The sequence below is a fragment of the Perissodus microlepis genome, chromosome 17 (assembly GCF_051167445.1).
Source record: "Perissodus microlepis isolate ML-2025 ecotype Zambia chromosome 17, ASM5116744v1, whole genome shotgun sequence".
In the NCBI taxonomy this organism is placed as follows: Eukaryota; Metazoa; Chordata; class Actinopteri; order Cichliformes; family Cichlidae; genus Perissodus; species Perissodus microlepis.
The window spans coordinates 17,789,490-17,812,798 of record NC_140477.1 but is presented as its reverse complement, the minus strand read 5'-3'; the positions used below and the strand labels follow the sequence as shown (position 1 = coordinate 17,812,798).

The 23,309-nt window shown below is 42.9% G+C and overlaps 1 protein-coding gene across 9 annotated transcripts; it reads right to left on the bottom strand.

Moving 5' to 3' along the window:
* Window positions 1-3,136: 3,136 nt before the first annotated feature.
* On the bottom strand, window positions 3,137-19,735 carry gata3 (GATA binding protein 3). 9 transcript variants are annotated; one of them, XM_084909943.1, is made up of 7 exons: window positions 19,495-19,735; window positions 14,231-14,318; window positions 13,695-14,079; window positions 12,163-12,696; window positions 9,642-9,901; window positions 7,137-7,262; window positions 3,137-4,732 (listed from the first exon to the last, which is right to left on the bottom strand). In XM_084909943.1, the coding sequence occupies exons 3-7, from the start codon at window positions 13,927-13,929 to the stop codon at window positions 4,442-4,444; spliced, it is 1,446 nt and encodes a 481-aa protein (XP_084766069.1). In that variant the 5' UTR covers window positions 13,930-14,079; window positions 14,231-14,318; window positions 19,495-19,735; the 3' UTR covers window positions 3,137-4,441. The 9 variants fall into 9 exon arrangements, with proteins under 9 accessions (XP_084766069.1, XP_084766073.1, XP_084766076.1 ...); XM_084909947.1 differs by lacking the exon at window positions 19,495-19,735 and having other exon boundaries at window positions 9,642-9,688; window positions 9,845-9,901; window positions 14,231-14,667; XM_084909950.1 differs by lacking the exon at window positions 19,495-19,735 and having other exon boundaries at window positions 9,642-9,688; window positions 9,845-9,901; window positions 12,220-12,696; window positions 14,231-14,667.
* Window positions 19,736-23,309: the final 3,574 nt, after the last annotated feature.

Here is a 23,309-nt window from a genome sequence, read left to right as displayed (position 1 = left end):
GCTTATTTTTTTTTGTTTTCTTTTTTTTTTTGGGGGGGGGGGGGGGGGGGGGTGTCGGTGTGTTCTTCATCCAGGGCCTCAAAATATGTAGCTAAGAAAAAAATACTATACACTGTTAAACAGGTATTGGTTTGAGCTGTGAGACAGTAACAGAACCATTAGCCCACAACACACAACCTGTTCCCCCACATGAGACCACACTGACACAGATTGGTCCCACTTTCAAACCAGTATTACTAATACAACACTGCGTTTGTATGTGCTGAGAAACTAGAACACACCTAAACCAAGACATGAAACGTTTTGCACATAAACCATGTGTAATGTAAAGAAAGGTGTGAGGGAACAATCAACACATCCTGTACAAATAGGTTTCTGCTTCCTGTTGTGTGATCAATTTTAGCATTGGGGGGAAATTCTGATGTTTTTTTTCTCTCATTCAGTCTTTACTTAAAATATTCAGAGTTTATTTGAATACCCCCTGCTATTGAATGGGTATTGCCTTTTCACATATTAATTCCAAGCAGCAAATGTTGCATCTTTTTGGAAGAAGAGTGGTTTTCAAAGCCATCAAATTCTTAGCGACCCCAAAATTTGACCTGACCTCTGCTGAGGGTGACAGGAGTGCAGCGTGGATGAAGATGGACTATTCCTAAGACCCAATTACACCCACAAATCTGTCATCATCCTCACCTGAAAGACGAGAGGCAGACGCAGGAAGAGAGACAGACAGAAGGAGAGACGGACAGAAATAAGTGGTTTGTGATGGGGATGACGACGATGACGGAGGGAAGAGGACACGAGATCACAGAGAGTGCCTCATCCTCACCTGAGCCAGTCGCCGCACCTCCAGTCACCCTTGGCAGACGTCCACAGCCAGACACCAGCGGGGAAAAGGTCAGCCAGAGGCCATGGGGTCCCACCACAGGGCAAAGCTCTCCTCAATCCCTCTATACACACACGCATACACTCACTATTTCTGTTCTCATTCCACATGCCCCCTTGACCTCACTATTAAAACACAGGAGCAAATCTCCTGATTGGTCACAGCAGCTCAGAAACAAATGATGCCAAATACCTGACTCCTGTATGGCCTTTTCTGCCGGGAAGCAGGCATTCCACTTGTGCAAATATATTTCGATACTGGAAATGGTTTGTAACAGTGCACGGTTTAGGGGTAGTTAGATCTTTAGAGTTGTTTAGAGGTTTCGAGCCAAAGACGACATTTCAGTGCTTTGCATGCGAAAGGATCAAACCTTGAGAGGCCGACTACGTGCAGAAGTTCGCTGTAAGACTATCTGGTTAACTTGTGGCATAATAAAACTAAAAATAAATTAATTTCTTTTTTTCTCTCATCTGAGCTTGATGTGGGTGTCTTTTTTTTAAACTCCTGCATCCTGTTATTATCGCAGATTGTAACAAATTAGCATCAGCGCGATCTCTTTTGCTTTGTTTTCTTGTAAGTTTTTGGAGGGCTTTAAAGGGTAAAAATGATGCTGAAAGGCAAAGATTCTCCTTGTTTTACCACATTTACATTTAGTATTTTTTTCTGCTTAAATGTGTAAGTCAGGTACTATAAACACGGCTGTCCAGGCTCACTGTGGAAACACGTCACTTTCACCATTTTCACCAGAGTTTCTTCACAAGTCTTTCCTAAATTCTTGATTCAAATGTGATCCTTTAGAACTTACTGCTTTTTTTTTCCATATTCACATCATTTTCATGATTATCAGTTTTTAAATGGGATCATTGTAGCTAAAAAAACAAAAACAAATACTTAACATTCTTTTTAATCTTTTGCCTGTTCTGCTGCGTTTACGTAATTATTTAAAACATTTTGATGTGCATTCTGAGATGGAAGATACGGCAGACGTACTTTTTCATTGCGGATTTCATTAAAGCCAGCGTGTCATGAACTGCTCTGCATACACAGAATAAAACATCATGCAAGAAAAGAGAACTGACGTGACTCTAACCACTGTAGCTGCGTTGATGTGCAGAAGATGCCGCTTGTAGATTACTGGAAGGCTAATGATGGTAAAGAAAAATGAAGGGGGTTAACATGCAGGAAATTCTTCAATTGAGAACTTTATGGCGTCCAAAGTCATACTCATTGGATGAATGGAATAAATCATATATGCATCATGTCTTGGATTGCATGTACAGAGCATATAGTGATAACTTCCCAGTTTTAACAACACTAATCACCCACTACAGTGTATTACTGAGCTCTGCAGCCCTGCATTGCAATCTTTCATATTAATATCAGCTCATTATCTTCTTTTCTCTCCTTCCTGCTTCCTTACACAGGCCACTATCATGCATTCGCACTAACAGCCCTAAAACTCTACTTTGAGCGCGAGCTGTGGAAATGTCTCGAGCAAAACTGATCACTTAATAAACTGACGGGCAAAAGGATATTAAAGATGAAGGGAACTTTATCCGCTCTGCGGTTCAGAGGTTGAAACAAACACATACAGTAGTTCCTCTTTTCCACTCCTGCTTAACGCTTTAATCATTTCTCACTACTAGAGGTGATACATTCAGTGAGGTTAACTCAATGTTTAGAAGTGTTCATTAACTTTTTTTCTTTAAAGGGTGTTGCACACAGCCATGTGGCTATTTTATATATATTATTATGTGGTATTGTTATATGTATATGATTGTAATATGCAGTATTTCTCAGCTTAAATTAATATCAGCCTGTATTTGTTATCTGACTTAATTATTAGTCATTATTAGCATGCAAGAAAAATGCCTGAAACGATGCTTCTTCCTGTTGGGTCCTTCTCGCTCAGTGTACGACAGATGTTTTTTTGTTGCATGTCGGTCGCGATGTGTTTATGTATTTGTCGGATGACACAAAAGCCACTTGAGCCCACGGTGCCCCACGCATAGTGGCCAGTCTGACCCTGCCATTTGATTTGTTCCTCCATTGCTGCTGTTTATTCCTTCACTTCCTGTTTGTGCTCAACTGACCTAAGAGCTGTTCCTGTGAATGCTGGGTAAAAAAAAAAAAAGGTGGGCGTTACTAGATGTGGTTGTGGTGGGTAGGTGAGTGGGTGGGGGTGTGTGAGCATGTGTCAAAGATCACACAGCACATAGGCAGACAGAAAAGACAGCTCTCAACCACAGCTAACATGTCAACAGAGATTAAACTAGTTTATTATTTTCAAAGAGGAAAAAAAAAATTACGAAACAAAAAAAGCAGTCATATTTTACACTAGTGATTATTATTAAATTTTTTACAACCATTCAGTCTGCATAACATAAAGAAATAATTCTACATCTTTGTTTCTTTCGTATTTTTGGTACTCTGATTTATACATACAAATAACAAATACAGGAACTTTTTTCACAATGCATATAATCTGTGGGCAGGAAGAAAGTCTTTCAGGTGATCGAGTGTGTGCGAGTGTGTGCGAGTGTGTGCGTGCGTGTAAGTGTGTGCGTGTATGTGTGTGCTTGTACGTGCGCGCTTCAACACAAACCAATTGCCCGAGACCTATAGCACATCCAAAAAAAAAAAAAAAAGAAGAAGAAGAAGAGAGATGCCCGCAGCCCGAGCCGCTGACTCTCTGCAAACTTAATGCAACACAATTCATGCAGGCAAAAACCGAGGCCTGCCCTTTCTCAAAAGTCTTTCCCTCACCTCCTCCTCCCTTTTTTTTTCTTTCCTCCGGGACTCGGAGGCAGCCTCTCCTCACTCCTCCGGTGGCAAGTCTCTCCACCTGCTGCGACTCGTACCCTTCTTGTTGTTAGCTGCCCAGGGGCATGTTTCCTTTTTTTCTTACTTAATTAAAAAGTCTTCATTAAATGTACTGTATTTCATACAATTTGTACAAATATATTCAACGTCTGTCTCTCCTCATCTTCAGCAGAAGAAGGAGGAGAAGAGGGAGAGGAAGCAAGGGAGCGGGAAGGGGGTGGTGGTGGTGGGGGGGGGGGGGTCCTGTTACACAGGTGCAAGGTGAAGAGAGTCGGGTTTGGACATTGAGGAAGAGGGCGTCACAAAATTTCTTTTAATGTCAGTTTTTTGTGATGTCAAGTGTGGAAAAATGGCTTTTTGTACACAAATGGAGCTCCTTATCGTGTGGATCAGCTGGGAGGACAGCCTCAATGTGGTGGTGGCAGCTCGGGGAGGAGGGAAAACAAAAAAACGTCCCCCTGGAGGTCGTGCGCCACAGTCAAGTCAAGTCTGCAAAGCATTCACATCGCAGAGGTACACTTCGATTTTTATAAAAAATAAGATACAACTGAGGAGAACAGGAGCCTAAAGCCTGTTGCACTCACACGCCGTGGCTCGGCGGTGAGACTGGGGAGCTTAGATCGGACCGAGAAGCAGTTTGTCGTTTAGGATATGGAAGCAGGTCAGCAGAGGTACCGAAAGGTGCGGTGGTGGCGAGGCTGAGGATTCAGGAGTGGTGCACTGCGGGGAGCTCTAACCCATGGCTGTGACCATACTGGAAGGGTGGTGCGGGGTGAAGGGGAGGCTCGAGGAGGGGTGCATGGGTGTGGGGGTGGTCAGCATGTGGCCGGAGTGCGAAAAGGGGGGGAAGGATGACATGTGGCGGGACAGAGCGGCCGGGCTGAATGAGCTGGTCTTGTCCATCAGGCTCTTGGAGAAGTCGTCCATGTTATCTTGGGCTTTTTTGCTCTTCTTTGACTTGCTGGACATCTTCCTGTTCCTGGTCTGGATGCCTTCCTTCTTCATGGTCAGAGGTCGGTTGATCTGCTCTCGAAAGGAGAAAGAAAAAGATGGCAGATGAGTATTTGGTCCTCGTGAACATTTCACATGAGATACAAATCTTAAAATTTAAGATTCCAGTATGAGATTTATATTAAAGCAAAACAAACCGTAAGTGGGGGGTGTCACAGAGTTTCAGAGTAAATAAGAAAAATGTGGTGCACAAAGAGCTTTTTAGTTCTCTTAGAGGCAGATTTTGGGGTTTTGGACAGACATAATGATATGTAATGGAGTCCCATTACGAGGCGAATCAGGCTGTCCCATCCCGAAACACAAGATTGTTTATCTATACTGTGAGAATGTGTGTGTGTGTGTGTGTGTTGGGTCGGATATGAATGTTGATTCCTATAAGCTGGACTGTATCTAAGGCTGTAGCTATGCCAGGAAGAGAAAAGAGAGAAAAAGGACAGATGAAGGGGAGGAGGGGGGTGCAGGGAAGATGGAGAGAGCGTGTGCAGAACACAGACGGAGAAGAGTCTGGCAGCTAATGTGCAGCCGGTCAACCACAGAGACACATGGCCATGACGACTGTCAGCGTCGGCCAAGTCCTTCTCTCCACCCTCCTTCTCGACTGCGTGGCCGACTCTTGGCCAAAATGGCCCCAGCTGCCATATTCCAGCATAGGTTTTAGCGAGGAATGAGAGCTGGATGATGGAATTCCGACTGTGGGCAGGATTATGAGGGAGGTGGATGAGGCCGACTGGCTTCCTGATCTTTCTCAGTGGTTCTTCCCGGGGAAATGGGAACAGGGATTTCTCGAGCTGTCTGAGACATTGGCATTTTTCGCTGACTCTTTAAACAGCGGCCTCAATGATTAGTGGAGGGCACAGATCTGTTTTCCCCCCAGTGATGTGGGTTTCACTCGCTAAGCTTTGACTCCATACTGGGTGACCTTCTCTGCCTTGCGTGCCCTGATTCCAGTTCTAGGGCATGCTACACCCACCGAAAGCCAGTCTAGCCTCCGCTCTTTGATGCTGAGATGTCTACCGTCTCGCGAAACAATTCTTGGGCTTCCAGCGTGTGCTCGGCCACCAATACCCGAGCATATAAAAAAAAAAGCATTTGAGTCAATGGCCCCCACACAATGCACAGTGCAAGCTCTCACATCCTCCCTCCAAAAACCAGCAGCTAACCACCTGAAACCTCAGCATCCGTACAGAAGTGTGAGGACTGTACACCTCTCAGAAATATAAAGATGAGAAAGACACCTTACAGGCACAGTGAGAAAACCCCTGATTACTCAGAGAAGGCCGTCTATGTTTTGGGTGTTAACACAACCTTGTGTTTGTGGCAACTTTTCTGTTTTCACAAGCTTCTTATCTGAGCTTACGGGACAACAGACTGCTACCATCAGGTGTTTTGTACGCTCACACTTACACACATTAGGAGCCCATGTAGGCCAGCGGGGACTCCACTAAATTCTCCATGAAGAATGTGGAATTTGTTTCAAACGGAGCAAACCCCAACAGAAGTCTGGATTTACCAAAATAAACTAATTTCATAATTACGCCAAGGTCGGGGTCAGTTCAGATGCTAATATGTAAAGGGGAAATATTATTCTACTCTCCTTTTAACCTTGGTCTGAATCTGCTTCTGCACCGCCTCACTATGTGCCAAAAGTAACATGGGAAAATGATTTAACAGAGAGCGCTTGCGTGACAAGCTGGCCAGCAGAGCAGGATACTCTTCCCCTTATGCACAGGGGTATAGGCAACCTCTATCTGTTGTCTGTACAAGGGGGAGGAAAATTACCTACATGTGGCCTCAGAGCAGTTATCCTGCTTATTATTATTATTAGTTTCAGCCACAATGGCAGTTTGATTAAAAGTGACAGCTTTGTGCACAGGAGAGGAGAGAGAGGGAGAGATAAACGCGTCCCTGGGGTTTTCAGATTGAGGATGTGAAATGATGTGGCGAGGCACTAACCAACCCAAAACGAATCAGACGGATTGGTGGTCAGAGGGGGGACTCAGAGTCCCTGGCGCGCATGGAACCAAAAGGCTAGAAATAGAAGAAGAAGAAGGGGGGGGAACGGTCTAAAAAAAATTAATCGAATTTTAATTAAGCCCCTTCTTTAATATTCAAAAGCAAGGCGGCTGCGGGCTTAGTTCGCTTAGGTCTTATACATTTTAGATTCGCACTTACTGCCAATAAATCATATTAATTCTACAGTATTTGTTATCGCCGTGCCCCGGAAATTCTCTGCAGGGACAAGTCAGATAAAATATTCAAAGGGAGAGAGGGGAAGGTGCCCAGCAGGACGTGATGGGAGAGAAATAAAAAAGGCAGATCTGAGGAGAAGGGGGACATAGATGGGAGCTGGACGAATAAATATTGGAGGCAAGCCTCGATAGTTATGAGAGATATCCAGTGAAGGTTTATTACTCACATTGTGCAGTTTAAAGTACAGGCCGCAGGCGTTGCACACCGGGTCCCCGTTGGCATTTCTCCGCCACAGCGTCGTCGTTGTAGTCTGACAGTTTGCGCACGACGTCCCTGCCCGCCTGGCTGCCGACTGCAGACAGGCCAAAAAAAGGGAAAGGGGAAAGAAAAAACCATCACATGACCACTCAATGACCCAATCATCACTGAGGTTTATTCTAACAGCTTTAATACCATCATTCAGGGCTCGTTTTAACACTTAAATATGGCTTAAAAAATACACACACTAGTTAACTTTGCTTACGCGAAATAGCCATGTGGCACTCATTAAGAGGGATTTGCAAGGATATCTGTGGAATTTTTAAGTCATCGGGATAAATTGGTGTAAATTCAGCAGCCCTGTATCCATGGTATCCTCGATTGATTTAACAAAGAAACAACACATGCATTTTCTATTATACCTGCTTAAATACAGTCTTTAATTTTTCACTCCAGCATTGCGCAAAGCTGCTTGAAACATTCAGGAAGCTTTTATTTTGACAATATATACATTGTATATCTCTACCCAGTGCATTTTCTTTTGCATTTAGTGCCAGCTGAAATTTTTTTTCAATGAGGAAAGAAATAAATTTAAAAAAAGAAAACAGGGTTGCTTTCACCCGGGGCTAAAAATAGCCACGTAGAGCTCATACCTCCTGGAGAATAAATATTTACAGAACACATAAAAGCAGGGCCTTGAAATGGGAGAGCTATTAAATGTGATTAAATTAACCCCCTCCTCCAAAAAAGCCAACACGTGACGTCAGACAATGGAAAGGAAAAGGAAGGAGATGAAACGTATAGATTTAGCATCTATTAAACGTAAAAGGCCTCGTCTGGAATGTATGCTTTGGATTCTTCCAATATGCGCACAAAATATGAATACATGATGCGGTGAAATGAACCACATGGCAATAATTGCACGCCAGTTAAAAGCACACAGTTTGGAAAAAGAAAGAAAGAAAGAAAGAAAGAAAGAAAGAAAGAAAGAAAGAAAGAAAGAAAGAAAGAAAGAAGTGGGTATTTTTGGCTTCGCTGCAGGCTACTAGCAGAGTAAAACCCTCGCTCCATCCTGCCACAGTGAAAGTCATGTCTTCCGATGGATTTCAGCTGCCTGCCTCACAGGCCAGTTTGCTGCAGTGGCTTGACATTGATGTTATAATCTCTAAAAACAATCAATAGACAGGTGACCGCAGAGGACACGCTAACGTAAAGGACTACATTATCTCAGGGAGGATTTTCCAATTATACACACGTGGTGGCCCAATAACCACTGCTGCTGATCGCTGTGAATACCCAATCACAGTGGAGGAACACACCTTTTGAAATAATCTCTATTTTTATTCACTTAACCTATCATCATAGTTTAACCGGTTTTGTTATTTTTCCAACATTTTGTTTTTTTCTTCGCAGCCAACACTTTAAATATCAGCAATGAAAGGTCAACAGGATTGGTATTTACACGATGTGGTGATTTCATAGAGAAATGACTCGGCTCGCAGATCTTATCTTCGTGCTAATTTTCACTTTCTGGCCTGTACAGTTTTTTCCTGACCCTTTTCACCTCCGCGAGAAAGAGGTTCAAGGTCAAACTGACCTGGTTGTTACCCATACCTGAGCATCCTCGTGTATTTAAGCGGTGATTACAACGCTAAACAATTTCTCGTCGTGGCTCTCTGTCTGGCCTGGCTCGGGCTGGCTCAGCCTTTATGTTTTGACTGGGGAAGCGGGGCTTGTGTTGTTGAAAGCGACTTATCTGCGCTGCTCAGATATCCGGCAGCTCTTTCCTGAGTAGTTACATTATAGAGGCAAAGTGGTGCAGAGAAGAAGTCCAGAGCAGAAGAGGTCTGGACGGCCATTTTTGCCTCGAAAGATTTTTTTTTCAAAGAGTGGGGAACTCCTGTGAAGCTCATAAGAGATGTAAGCTCTGATGAGAGGGGCTTTCCCCAAAATAACTGTAAAAATAGCTGCACTTGGAAAGCAAAAAGGTCTGCTTATAGCTACAATATAGGCTCACCTACAAGATGAAATAAAAAAAAAATGGATGCTGTAAAGAGTGCACAACTGCAGCCATGCTCAGTTCCTTTAATTAGAATCAGAGTGGGGGGTCTTTTGTTTTGTTTTTTTGTTTGTTTTATCCCGGGGGTTGTTTTATTTGCTCAATTAAATATGAAAGATAGAAAATGTAATCTCTCTTTAAAAAAAGTAAAACTAAGGCTCTCGCAGTGCAATTTTAAATTAAATATTTAAAAGTTAAATAACACTGTGCAGGACGTAAATAAGGTACTACAAGTGGAAATAGTCCAGATGTCGTACAATAGCTGTAAAGCTTTGATGGCCACAGGTAGCGTTCTATGATATACATGGGGCCTACTGTGTGAATCAATGACAATTTTAGCAAATAAAAAGTAGCACTGTCATTGCATTAAAAAAACTGCACTTTTTTTCTGTGGTAATATCTGAAAGCAGAGACCTGCACTTGTCGAGTCAATTTCCTGCAGCTAATAGGCCTACTTCTTCCTGGATAGGGGAAAAACAGAGAGAGAGACGGAAATGTCATCAACAGAGAAACATGGTGGAGACGTACCAGCCGTCGCTTGGGTTTGATGAGAGGGCGATTCTGCCCGTTCATCTTGTGATAGAGTCCGCAGGCGTTACACAGATAGTGACCCGTACCGTCCCGCCTCCACAGCGGAGTCGACGTGGCCCCGCAGTTCACACACTCTCTACCTTCTGCAAGAGCCAACGCGCACACGGACACGGACACACACACACACACACACACACACACAGAGAAGATGGAGAGAGTGTCCAGGTCAGTTGGTCCTTAAAATAACCAGCAATAACTGGTTCATGCAATCAATGCTGAGAATAAAAAGAGGTTAGAGAAAAGTGTATATATATATATATATATATATATATATATATATATATATATATATATATATATATATATATCAAGTATTCTGTAAAGCACAGAACGATTAATAATGACATCGACTAATAATAATAACTAGACAAACTAGTACCAGTAATTAACAATAATGATATTGATAACAATAACTAGAAAGTAGAAAGGCTTGCAGTAGATTTATTTGTCACACACAGACACCACGCACGCACACATTAAACACATGTGGTTAGTTTTGGTGTCGAATACAGCAGTTGTGTTAAGGTCCATAAAGCATAAATTATTTCAGTAAACCACAAAACTTTTCGCACTGCGAGTCTCTGAGCAGGATTTTCAGACTGAGCAAAATCCACTTTGGAGCGTGACAATTTTTTAAAATAAATCTAATCAAATCCGCCTTCGTCCGAGTCATTAAATTTCCCTTTATTGAAAATTTATATAATTTAAATAATAATAATAATAATGATAATAATAATAATAATAATAATAATAATAATAATAATAATAATAATAATAATAATAATCTTTTATTTTGAAATGGGGGGGGCAGGTTTGACTGGCACTTCTCTAGTGACACCGACAGGTGAGACGCGCACTAACAGTTGGATTATGGTATACTGGGGGCCTGAAACTGAAACAAGGGAGCTCGCTGCACACATAGTCAGATTATTTGAAAGCAGAGACTCACTCACACAGGGCTTTTGTGCAACGCCGAGAGCCTTTTGCATTCTCAGGCATGCAGCCACACTTCCCCTTTTTTTCGAGCTGCAAACACACACGCACACACACACACACACACAGCTCGACTTCTTCACAAAGACTAAAAGAGATGCGTCGGTCCGGGTCGTGCCGCGTCGTTTAGATGTGACAGACATGCAAGCACCTGGGAAAGTGTGTGTTGCTATTTCTCTCTCTCTCTTTTTTTTTTCTTTTTTTTTGGCTTGAGAATATGTTTCAGAAATCAAACAGGAACTGATCCAATGCATGTGACTTAAGAAAAGCAGGCCTCTGCAATGCAGCGTTTTGCACAGTGTGCTTGGTGCTCCGGGAGAAAAGCTTTCAGCGCTGCGCTGAGTTTACACTGCCGCACTGAAGACCCGATTAAAACATCCAAATGAAACTCTTCAGATCGCCAAATATCTTTAACTGCACATTATCTCACATGATCCCGGAATTCACATCTTTATTTGCATTAATGGCCCAGTGTATAGTGCTGAATAATCCCGATGATATGCATCAACTAATCCTCTGTTTTCTATACTCCCCATCAAAGACGCTGATATTAATCTCATTACAGAAAACTGGTTTTCAGCGGCGCTGAAATAACCTTTAAAATAATTACCCACCCTCTTCACAATTTGTAAATATCTCCCTCCTCTCTGTCTGTCTGTCTTCTTTTTTCCCTCCCCTCGGTGGTTCGTGCACTCTGCCACGGCGACGGTTCAGCCGCTTTTTCCCTGTGAATGAACGAGCAGTATCCGGTGCTCTACCGCTGGGTAAACAATGCAACTGTGGCGTGCACTGGTCCGACAATAATGGGATTATCTTAAACATATAAACGGGGCGACACAGCCCAGAGAGTTGGCTTCCCCTCTGTCTCTCTCCCACTCTCTGTTGGTGCAGAGGAAGATGAAAAAATGACCTTATTTATGGTTCAACTCGGAAATCATTTGCGTCATGATTTTTTCCTTTTTACCTCAATATAAAAAAAGTTAAATTCATATTTTTTTTATTTCAGTTCTCAATGGTGTTAATCTTTTACCCCCATTTTTTATTTTTAATTTATTTTTTTAAATAAATATAGCGTCTTTTTTATTTGTTTTATTGGTGTTATTATTATATTTCATATTATTATTATTTTTTTTTAAATCAGACCATTAAGGGAAATCTGTGAGGTATTTTTGCGGCTGTTTGGGTTAAACTGACTCCTGCGGCCTTAAACCTCCATGTGAGGGATGAACGTGCTGATTATGGGCATTTATTTTAGAAATCTATGTGAGATTAAACACGGCTGATCATTAAAGGCTGCAATTCTGGGGAATGCTGTTAGATCAAAAGGGAATGTAATAAAGCGCACGCCTACCTGAAGTGGACCTTGTTTTTGGTCTTGTTTTGGAACCATAACTAGAAGATGACCCACCTATCAGGCTACTTGGTGGGAAGAGGCCTGGGCCGTATTCAGGGACATAGGGTGGGTATGTGGCGATGGGGTGGTGGGCAGAGGATGACCCTGCTCCGATTGATGCCACGCTCCGGCTGTGAGCTGACTCCAGTTTCATACTCTCGGCCAGGGTCACTTGGTACTTTATGCACTCTTTATCCTCCTGCCGCCCGGAGCTGCTGGAGCCGGGGGTAGATATGCCCGGATCCGGGGATACGTCTTTGGGAGGGGTCGGGGGAAACGTGAAGAGGTGTGGACTGGAGTGACCGGTAGACAGGGAGGAGGAGGATGAGGCTGGGGGGTAGACGGACAGGCTGGCCGGGGAGCCATGGTGCAGGTTCTTGGGAAAGGGGCTCAGGTTCCAGGGAGAAGTGCTGTGGTGCGGGGGGATTCCTTTGCTCCCCTCCAGCCAGGGCAGAGAGCCGTGCAGTAATGAGGGACGGCACACCTGGCTACCTGAGGCAGCACAGAAAAACAACAGAAAAGATCACAACCTGACTTCACTCTGCAGCAAAAACAAATACACATCGCCATTTAGAGTTGTCGGGCTTCAGGCCTGAAAAAGCAGGATTTAAGCTTTACACACAAATTAAGCAAACAAATCAGGTGACATTTCTTTCTTTATTTTTTATTTATTTTTTTAAAATTATTCCACACACAGAAGCAATCATTCACTGTGACCAACATCCAGTTCTACATTAAAAAAAATCCTGACAGTTTGTTTACACGTAGAAATTATTTGAACCCCTCTAGTGTGTAGAAATTTGAGAGTTTCATGTGGCCACGCACGTGCGTAAATTTACCCTTTAACCTTCCTATTGAGCGGGCCTAAATGCAACATATGAATGCATGTAATTCAAAAGTAACTCGACTGTTGAGGAAGTTAAAGCCTACATCATAGGAAACTTCATAAATGACTACGCGTCAGTGACTGGCACATTAGAAAATAGACAGTTGGAGTGTGAGAGCAGAAGCCAAAAAACAAAACAAAAAAACATAAATACCAAAGTATTCCAGATGTATCTCTGGTTTCTGTGCCAACACGTCTATTTGTTTAAATCCGTAACTAAACACTCGATCGATCCAGAAAACAAATTGGGCACGAGCTTTTAAAAAAGGAAAAAAAAACTTCACCAGCATATGAGTCAGCTCATGTTTGTGAACTTTAAACGGGAATTGACTTCAGTACGAGCCATACTCAGAAACCATACGCGTAAACTACACATATTCACGCCGTGGTTTCACAACACTTGAGTTTTATAAGTCGAATCAACCCGGGCTAAAATCGAAACTCGTTTCTTTTTTTTCTTTTTTTCCTTTTTTCTTTTGTCTGGGTCACAGTGAGAAAATAATTCCGAGCTGTAATGGAGCCTGCCTGCAATTACGCACGGGCATCCAAACAAATAAAGGGAGCAAATGATTAAATAAAAGGCCTTAACAGGCCGTTTACTTACTGTGTGGAGGAGGAGGGTACCTCTGGACGGCTCGGACAGAGTTTCCATAGTATGGAGAGACGTGGTTCCCCTGTCCATCGATATTAAAGAGTACATCCACATCTTCAGCGAGGGGATACTGCGAAGGGTCCATGTATGAGTGGCCGAGGCCCGGGTGATGTGAGCCAGGATGCTGTTCGTTCATCACCGCGGGATGATGGCTTATCCATCGTGGCTGGTCCGCACTTACTTCCATCGCTTGATTTCTTTAGATATATTTTTTCGTTGCTTTAGCAAATGTTCATGCACGCTGAAGCAAACTGGTACAAGTCAAAAGATAAGAAATAAACTGTCCCAAATCCGCGTGTTTGTTAAATCCACAGGTTCCGCGCTTGCTTCCGATCACCTGGAGACAGAGGGGAGAATTTATTGTCTTACGTTCTCACATTTGTTTACATGCAACGCTTCTAAAACTTGGCAGGACGCTCACGCTTAAGCAAATTCACACGCGATTTTTTTTTTTAAACAAAGACACAGAAATTAAACAGGGAACATACCCAACATTACAAATGCAACTGAGGTGCTGTCACAGAAATACGTCCAAAATGGAATCCGGTCCCACGCAGAGCTCCTGAACTTCTTCCTCTTAGCAAACAAACAGCGAGGAAAAAAAAGTCAGTGTTTCAGCTCAACAAGTAGCGGAGGCTCGCACGGGGCGCAGGCAGGGCTTGTTTGCAGTGGATGGCTTCACTGCGCACTGACCAGCACCAGCAAGTTAAACTCACTGATCAAATCTCTGTTTGTGCGCAGTTGAAGCCCTCTCCATTAACTCCGCTCCTCTCTCTCTCTCTTTCCCTCTAGGTCTGTGAGTCTCTTGCTTACTCACCCTTGCCCTACCTCTCTCGCTCGCTCTCTCTCTCTCTCTCTCTTGCTCCTTCCAGTCCCCCTTCTTTTTTCCTTTTCTCTCTCGCTCTCTCTCTCTCTTTTTTTTTTTTTTTTTTTTTTTTTACAGTGAAGGCATTCTTTCAGGATGGCGCCAGGCAGCTCAATGCTTGCAGACAGCTGTGGCGCGACGCAACTTAAGGAGGGTCTGTCAGTGTCATCAGTTAAGGGGAGGGGCCTGCTCTAATTGAATACAACATTGGGCCAAGGAATATATGGAAGAGCTGCAAGAATTTATTACCTTTTTAATGTTTGTTTGTTTGTTTGTTTGTTTGTTTTTTCTCTGAACTCATCAAAAGAGGTATATTTATTTTAAATATGAAAATTGTACTTTAGTAAGGCCTTATACACTTAACAGCTGTCTTATGCATGCAAGCGTGCTAGGTGTGCAAAACTCGTGTTGTAGGAAGTTATTTTATTTTGAATTAATCTATAAAATATGATACCTACGTTTATAAACTTAAAAGGGAAAACTTATAAATTAACCTTCAGCGTCATTAAAGTTGACAAGTATAAAAATGATAACCAAAAATAAAACTCCTTTTCTAAGAAAAAAAACTTTTATTACAACAGCCACTAAAGTCTGCGCTTTTTCCTGCTACAGTTTGCGAGAAGAGAAGAGCAGAAGCTGCTGCAGAGCCTGTTGCTCTGGGCCAACGGCATGTTGCGGGACATTTATGCTCTTAAAATTGTGACAGTGCGTCCTCTCGCGGTGACAGCCACATTATTCTAATGGCAGATCCAAACTGAGCCGATTTCCTCACCGTGAAGCCGGCACGGACAGGGACGCCTGGGTGACTGAGCCTCCAGTTTAAAAAAAAAATGAAAAGTTAAAAAAAAATAGTTATAATGTAAGCTATTACTGGCTGTTACTTAACTCGGTTTCTGTGCGGTAGCTGCAACCTGTTCACTGCAGCTCAGACAGACGAGCAACAACGAGCGATGTCAAGATTTATTCACAGCAGTGAATAACGCGCATTGATAACTCGCACTGCGAGTGACCGTAGCCCGCCTCGCTTTGGCCAGTTTTTCTTTTTAAATAAGCAAACTGGAATTTAAAAGGATGTGTTCGCCATGACACGGCCATGATGCCCTACGTCTTCCACCTGAGAAACAGTCCCCCTCTATCCCTCCCCGTGGGCAGGTGTCTGTGTGGGAGGGGGTAGGTTTTTTATGTCTAAATCCCGGTTTGATCTGCGTATACTGTCAGACTGGCGGTGTGTAATAGTAGCAGTGTGTGTGTGTGTGTGTGTGTGTTGGGGGCAGCCACTGGAAGTGACGTCACCGCGGTGTAAACAGTCAGGAAATGAATCCTCTCGAGGCGGCTGCGGGAGCGCGCACGCCCTCGCACCACGTAGGTATTGGCATGAATTTGCTGTGGGTGTAATATCAGGTGGGGGTCACTTCCTTAGAGTGGGGGGTTGGTACCAAATAAATAAATAAATAAATAAAAGCATTAAGGTGACCAATGAAGACGCCATCAGACAGATTATTTAGCAGGTGAGTCCTCAGTTGCATGCGCACAGGTGATGGCTCATTCATTCAATCCCGTCTGAAATTATTAAGCTTGCTCTTAACCGAGCGCTTGGGAGCACGGGCAGAGGAGGACTTGGCAAAGCGTGCTATTTTTCCCTCTCTCCAGGATAGCCCTACCTGGGGAGAGGGAGAGCGAGCGTTTCTCACACAGGCAAAGCCCGAAACTGAACTTGGACGCAAACTGCTGTAGCTGCCATTGTCAGGCTGTCAGCCGACTCGTGTAATTATCCTCTTGAAAAAAGTATCGCGGAGCGTTATCCACAAAGTAGCCGTTATAGGTGCTCGAAGGCAACACACGACGGTAAAATGTGGCCTAAAATCCCGATTATGTGTTTTTGTTTCTTGACTGGATGCATCGAAGCTTAGAGAATGGGACATGGAAGCCATCCCATCACTTGAGTCCCCAAGCCTCGGTGTCAATAACGCCGGGGCTTATTCAGCGCGGGATATAAGACTGCCTCTCCCTTTCTTAAAAAAAAAAAAAAAAAAAAAAAATCATTTTTAATCCTAAACTGTCGTCACGAAGGGAGAAATGGTGGCTTTGGCTCTTTTTTCTCTGTGTGTGTGTGTGTGAGGACGAAAAAGCGAGAGGGGCTAAAACGAGCCCACATTAGTCTATTTTTGTAGTTAATGGCCTACAACTAGCACCGATGCTGTGCGTAAAGATTTGTTAAAGGTTTATTCATAAACGCGGGCGAGGGTCCAGTCCTTTTCTTGATGGCTTAGATAATTTCTGCGAGATTATGTTAGCCAGCTTTGATTAAAATCGAGCCACTTTCTTTTTTTGTTCTCTTCACTGCAATTAACACAAGAACGGATTATTCCATTACCTGTGTGTGTGTTTAGGGGGATCAAATGTTTTAGATAACGTCTAATGCTTGCGTGCATGTGCGTGTGCGTGTGCGTGTGTGTCTGTGTTTACTTTGTTCCTCAGCGTCCCGTGTTCACAAAATTACAATCATTGTTTTCCCTCATAAATAAAAGTTTCCTTCCGCCAGCTGATTAATCAAAGGTCAGCGAGATAAAAATCATACTATAATAATACATTAGATGGTGTAACAGTTATGCCACCACCAGTGAGTGTTCGCCCACTGCTACCACTACAGTAATATCAATACTTTTTTGAAAAGGAAAAGAAATTCAAATGATATGAGTAGCAGCTCGTGTGAGGTACATTTAGAGCCAAGAAGAAGCAAGAGGCGCTATTTTAAAATAATATTGAAAAGAAATCGCCTGTGCGCATGCGTGTGTGCGCATTTACGGCCTGTTATCTGGGGTCGTAATGTGTCACGTATCTTTATTTATTCTGGCACGCACAGATCTAAGATACCCAGCCAGAATTAGACTTAATTTTTGTGAAATATAAATTTTTAAAATATTTTTTTTAATCAAAAAGCACTTTGGCGCAAGAAAACACACGACATAAGAACATAATCCAAAGAGCTTCTGTGGAAAAAAAAGAGAGATGCCCAGCCAGTGATTAAAAATGCTACGGGCTATAGTCATGCTGTAAATTGTGATATTTTTTACTGGTTAAGCGCTCATTTATACATTTTGAAACCCGTATATTACCGCAGGTAACCTATTTGTTTCTTACTCAGTGAGTCATTTGTCACCTTTCTAGTCTTTTCAAGAAAAAAGTGGGGCTGCTTTTCTGTCAGCATGGGAACCAAGTCTGGTTCTTAGAACAAAACTAGGGCGTAAAATTCTGCTTGTTGGGCGCGTGAAACTTAAAAACAGAACTGGCTTTCCTAGAACGATTTAAATGAGCAAGAGCTGAAGGATTGATCACATTTTCTTCGAGTGTGTTTAAAAAGAAAAAGAAAAGAAAAACTAGCACATCAGATTTTGTGTCATTCTTCCCAACGAAGAAGAAAAAAACAGAGCAAAGAAAAAAAGGGGGCTGCCAATTGACTGAGTTGTGATTCTTATCTTTATATCACGTCTCGCCAGACGCACTGATGTAATCTTTCATTTGAGGTGCAGGGCCTTTTCACCTCTTGTCTTGTGCATCTCCAAACAGAAGTCATTCATCATTCAGGCACTAAATTGTTTGGCTGATTTTTTAAAAAAAAAATGTTATTTATGTTATTAATCTTTGTGGTTTAAATGAGTTTAAAGTGGAGCTCGGAGTGCCAGCAGCCTCTCTGACACCTCATGCAATAACGAAATTTCGATTGTGACGGGAAATTGGAGTGAAAGTGCTATCCGCTCGAGCGGTCCGCTGCTTCTTCTTCTACGTTTTTAATCCGAGTTTATATTATTTTAATAATAACACCGTATTTTTTTATCCTTTTATCCTTTTTTATCCTATCGAATCCTATCCTCTTTTTTAAAGAAGCGAATAAATGAAGGGAAGAAAAAAAACATCAAGGTGTCCGAGGGTTTCTCTCGTGTTCTGCTCCCCGCGTGCAAATAACCGTTGGAGCTTTTTGGCCCGTGACTGTGCGCGTGTGATGCCCCTGATTTAGCTTCCTATTCATTCTAAACAGCGGCTCTCTCCCTCTCTCGCACTCACACAAACACACCGCCATCTCGAGACACAAGGACCAAAGACGAGATGGAGGAAACTAATAACGGGCTGGGTGTGTGTGCGTGTGGGGGTGCAAAGCAGCCTCAGCAAGCCCAGCTCCTTCTTATGACCCGCCGGCAAAGGTAATCAGATCAATTTCACGGCTTGTATGGGATTCTCGCCTGCACCACCAGGTAATGCGAGAGGTAATGGGTCGCTAAAAACACTCATCTGTGCTATTTTAGGTGTGGGTTAAATAATCTAAGAAGTGAAACCGGCTGTCGTTTAGCCTTTTTACATATCAATCCGTTGACTCAGGCGAGCCAAAGAAAAAGAAATGCTAGCTTAATTATCAGCCCGGCCAACCAAAGCAAATTTCGCTTGCGCTGCTAATAAATAAAAGGATAGAGAAAGCAGTTAGCATTAAACGCAACAATGGCGCTCGTTATGGATGTTGTAGCCAGTATTGTCAACACTACCCCCCCCCCCCCCCCTTTTTTTTTTTTTTTTTTAATTCCACCAAGTGCACACAGAGCGATGTTGAGGGGGAGAGATGAAGGTGTAACGGGTAGCTTCATCTCCGGCTTCACTGAAGTCCAGTCAAAAAAAAAAAAAAAAAGATAAAAAAAATGTTACCGCTTTACTCATAATTTTCGTTTATAGTCATTTAATCTAGCACCCAAAAAAAGCACATTCACAAAAGTTTCCCATCATTCTCAGACCGTCAGTGAGCTCACAGACAGGCTACAAAGCCACCGAGGGAAGCGGCAGCTCATTGGATGGGGCATTTAGGATGCGGCGGCTTCAGAGCAAATCTAAATATTTACTGACCTGCAGTGGACGCTGGACTGGTGGAGGCTTTTTTTTCCGCAGACGTGAAGGAAGAGTGACATAGAGATGGAGGCGCCGATGGCATTTAGAGAGAGGCAGAGGAAAAAAGAACGAGAGGGCGAGGAGCTGTGGACGGGGAGGGGAAAAACACACACGCAGACACACACACAAACACTCACACACACACTCTCAGCACAGCGCTAGGAGTAGTGGTGGCGGCGGCGGTGATGGTGCGCGCGCGCCCTCGGTCCCGGAGTCACAGCGTCACAACTCAACGCGAGGAGGAAACACGCGCGCACATAGGCTGTACCGGGCAGGCTGCACGAGCACACGGGCCAACCAAAGGCGGCCTCTTTACCGTACTTACTGTACAGAACACGCCAGCTCTTCCGGGTCTGAAAGCACAGCAAGTTATGGGAATAGAACGGCAGTAGAAACCAATGGGAATCTATTGTAGGGTTAAAATAGAAGTGATCTATCAGTCATTTATTATGATTTATTATGATTTTGATGCAATTTAAAATGAGATTTCTTATTTTTAAAAAAATACTATTTTTGTGTTTAACCCCATTTTGTTGTATCCAGGTGATCATGTTAATTCAGGAGACGCCCAATATTGGCACACAAGCCGAATGAAAGTAAGATTATATTATGTTATATGTAAGAAAAAGGCGATTGTGGGCATTTGCACGTGATTTTTTTTCTGATTGAGCAATGCACAACTGTATATTGTGTAACTGTAACTGGCTATTATCTATATAGGCTTTTATGTGGTGCCTGTACAGTTTCTGTCACTGTGAGGGCTTGTGCTCTGCAGATATTTCACCGCAGAACACAAGCCCTCACAGTGGCAGAAACACGTTGCACGTCCCTTTGTGTTAGGAGAGGAGCCCCTTTCTCTCCCCTGCCACAAAGGACAGATGAAGCCATAGCTGCTCGGTGTCTAATCAACACCCAAAAAAAAAAAAGATTCACAAACTCCTCAGCAATTACAGAAAAACATTTCAGAAGGAGGAGAGAAAAATATACATATGTAGGCAATAAATCTGAAAATGTGATCGTGGCTACAAACAGCAAAAGCTTCACACCAATACACGCACAGAGACACACACTGAGCATATAGAGGCCGGCCAGCCTGCTTATTGACACCATGGTTGATTGAAAGGAGCACCAAGCAAATCCGATCCTTCTCTCTGTGAAATGCACTGAGGAAAAAGAGAGGAGAGGAGAGGAGAGGGAGGATGCTGGAGGCTTGCTATCTCTCATGATGCGCATTGACTCTTTGAAGGAGAATGTAAACTGATCACACCCAAATCTATCTTTGGGGGAGAAATTCAATTAAGGTAATAAATTAAAGATAATTGACACAAACCTCGTTGTATAAACTTACGAACGCGACTACAGCCAAATGCGTCTTTTTTAAAAATCAATGAATTATTCAGCAGCCTACTTCCACACAGGGACGAGCCGAGCTTTTCATTTATGGAATCCCACCCAGTGTCTAAATAGAATTACAGAATAACGACAGCGTCAAATTGTAATGATTTATTAATCTGCTTTTGAGGTAAATAAAGCGTTTTTTAAATTATATTCTATTTTATTTTTGATCAGGGGAATTATTTGATTTCAATGTAAAGATGAAGTTAATATGCGGATGCGATAAATGAGCGCGCTGATGAGAAACGACGATTAAAGCGGCATTCATGCGCGCTCGCGATTAAAGCACATTATAGGTGTTATAAAAAGATTAATTACGAGGAAAATAACCAGAATCAATCCGGTCCTGTTCACTATGGGTACAATTAAATAAAGGCGGGAAATAACGTTTAATTTTAGGCGGCGGATGTGAAAAGCAGTTTTGTTTTTAAAGAGGGGGAATGCATTTTTTTGAGGGGGGGGGGGGGATCGAGTCTTAATTAATTTTAAATAGAGACTGTAAACGGGTTTAGAGTTTAGTACAGGCCCCACAGTGTCACATTAGAGGTATGAGGCTGTGTAGTGTTTTGCACTTCCTCTAACAGGGATTTAACGAGAGCGCATGCGGCCTGGAGCCCGAGTCCAAAATCACTCGCCTCTCTTCTTCTTCCTCCTGCTCTTCTTCTTTTTTTTTCCTGCCGTGAAATCGCGTGATTAATGTAGAATTTGACGCGAGCTCCCGCGTGACAGCTGACAACAGCTAAGCACCCCCCCCCCCCCCCCCCCCCCTTCACTCTATTGGTACACTGGTCGTAATAAAAAGCAAGAGTCTGTGCACACCGGCCTTGTATTATTATTATTATTATCATTATTGTTGTTATTATTATTATTATTGTTGTTGTTGTTGTTATTATTATTATTATTAGTCTCACAGCCAGCTGATATTTATTGACACACAGCAGTTTGGATGAGGTGTCATCATCTCACCATTACATCCGGATTAAATCACCCCTCTTTTCTTAGTTTCTTAATTTTGCAGATTGAGGTTGCAGCAGCAGTAGCGCCCCCCCCCCCCTCCCGTGTACCGTGGCGCTTTTTCAGCCCCTGTTAGTGCATAAATGGAGTAAATCATTTACGGTCACCCGCTTTTATAGACTCCCGGTGTAGCCTAAATTTTATTAGCCCCTTCCCACTCCAAATGTGAAATAAACGGTGCAGTATATATCTCCTCCTTTTTTCCCACCCCCCCTTCTCCCTCTTTCTCTCTCTCGCTCTCTTTCTTTCTCTGCCTACATGATTCTTCGCTGTAAATGTCGAATAAGATGACCTTAATTTGAGACAAAACAGCGCCAAAAATGTATGGGCCACGTATTATCTATTTACTTATTTATTTCCTCAATGTGTTTTATTATTCTCGTCCTGTTCACCCTCCAAACGTTAAGCCAGTGTGTGTGTGTGTGTGTGTGTGTGTGTGTGTGTGTGTGTGTGTTTTTACGGCGGCTTCTCCCTGCGATTTTATTTTAAAATATTAGGCCGAGGTGGGGAGAATTATAAACGACTCTGCTCTTATCTGCTCCCTTCACGTATCCAGGATCACAGAAGCTGATTAAGAAAGAAGTCACAGCCAACGCTGGATTCATAATGATTTGGAATAATGAATCCTTATCTCCCCTCTGCAGATTATCAGCCTTTCAGCTCGCCATGTTTTGTTACATGGGATAATTTATTGCATCTAATACATCACAATGAATCTGATGGGGGAAAGTGATGGCCATGTTAGGAGAGAGGCTGTCTTTTTTTTTTATCCCGGGGCAATGAAATGCCTTTACGATTTTTAATTGGTAAAATATAAGGGGGGTGGGGATCTGATAAAAAAAAAAGAGAGAGAGAAAGAAAGAAAAAATAGAAGCACAGAGGTATAATCTTGCCTGCTAGTGTTCCAGCAGCACTCTGCACTATAATTAGTGTGTCAATTTCAACCTGAAATTAACAACATCGACCTGCCATCTCTGCTTACGCCGGTGGAGTCAGCTAGATCCTAATTTCGCATGATTTATTTTTCACCAAGAAGAGATAATTAATCATAAACACGGGAGAAGGAAAAAACACACAGTGCAGCAAAGTAGAGATAACAAAATATTTGCATCTAAAAAGATTCGATGGAGCTCATTCGCTTTCACCTCCTCCACCCTCCACCGCCATCCCGAGCCCACCTGATCCAGCTGCAGTTACCTCCAGCACTTTTATTTTATTTTTATTTTTTAATTTCCCATGATTAATCTTTGGGTGGCGATGTATCATTAATCACTACATAAGATGGGGGGGGGGGGGTTACACAGTTACACACAGTGTGTGTAACTGGTAGACTGAATGGTGGTGTCACTGTTGTTGGGAAACGA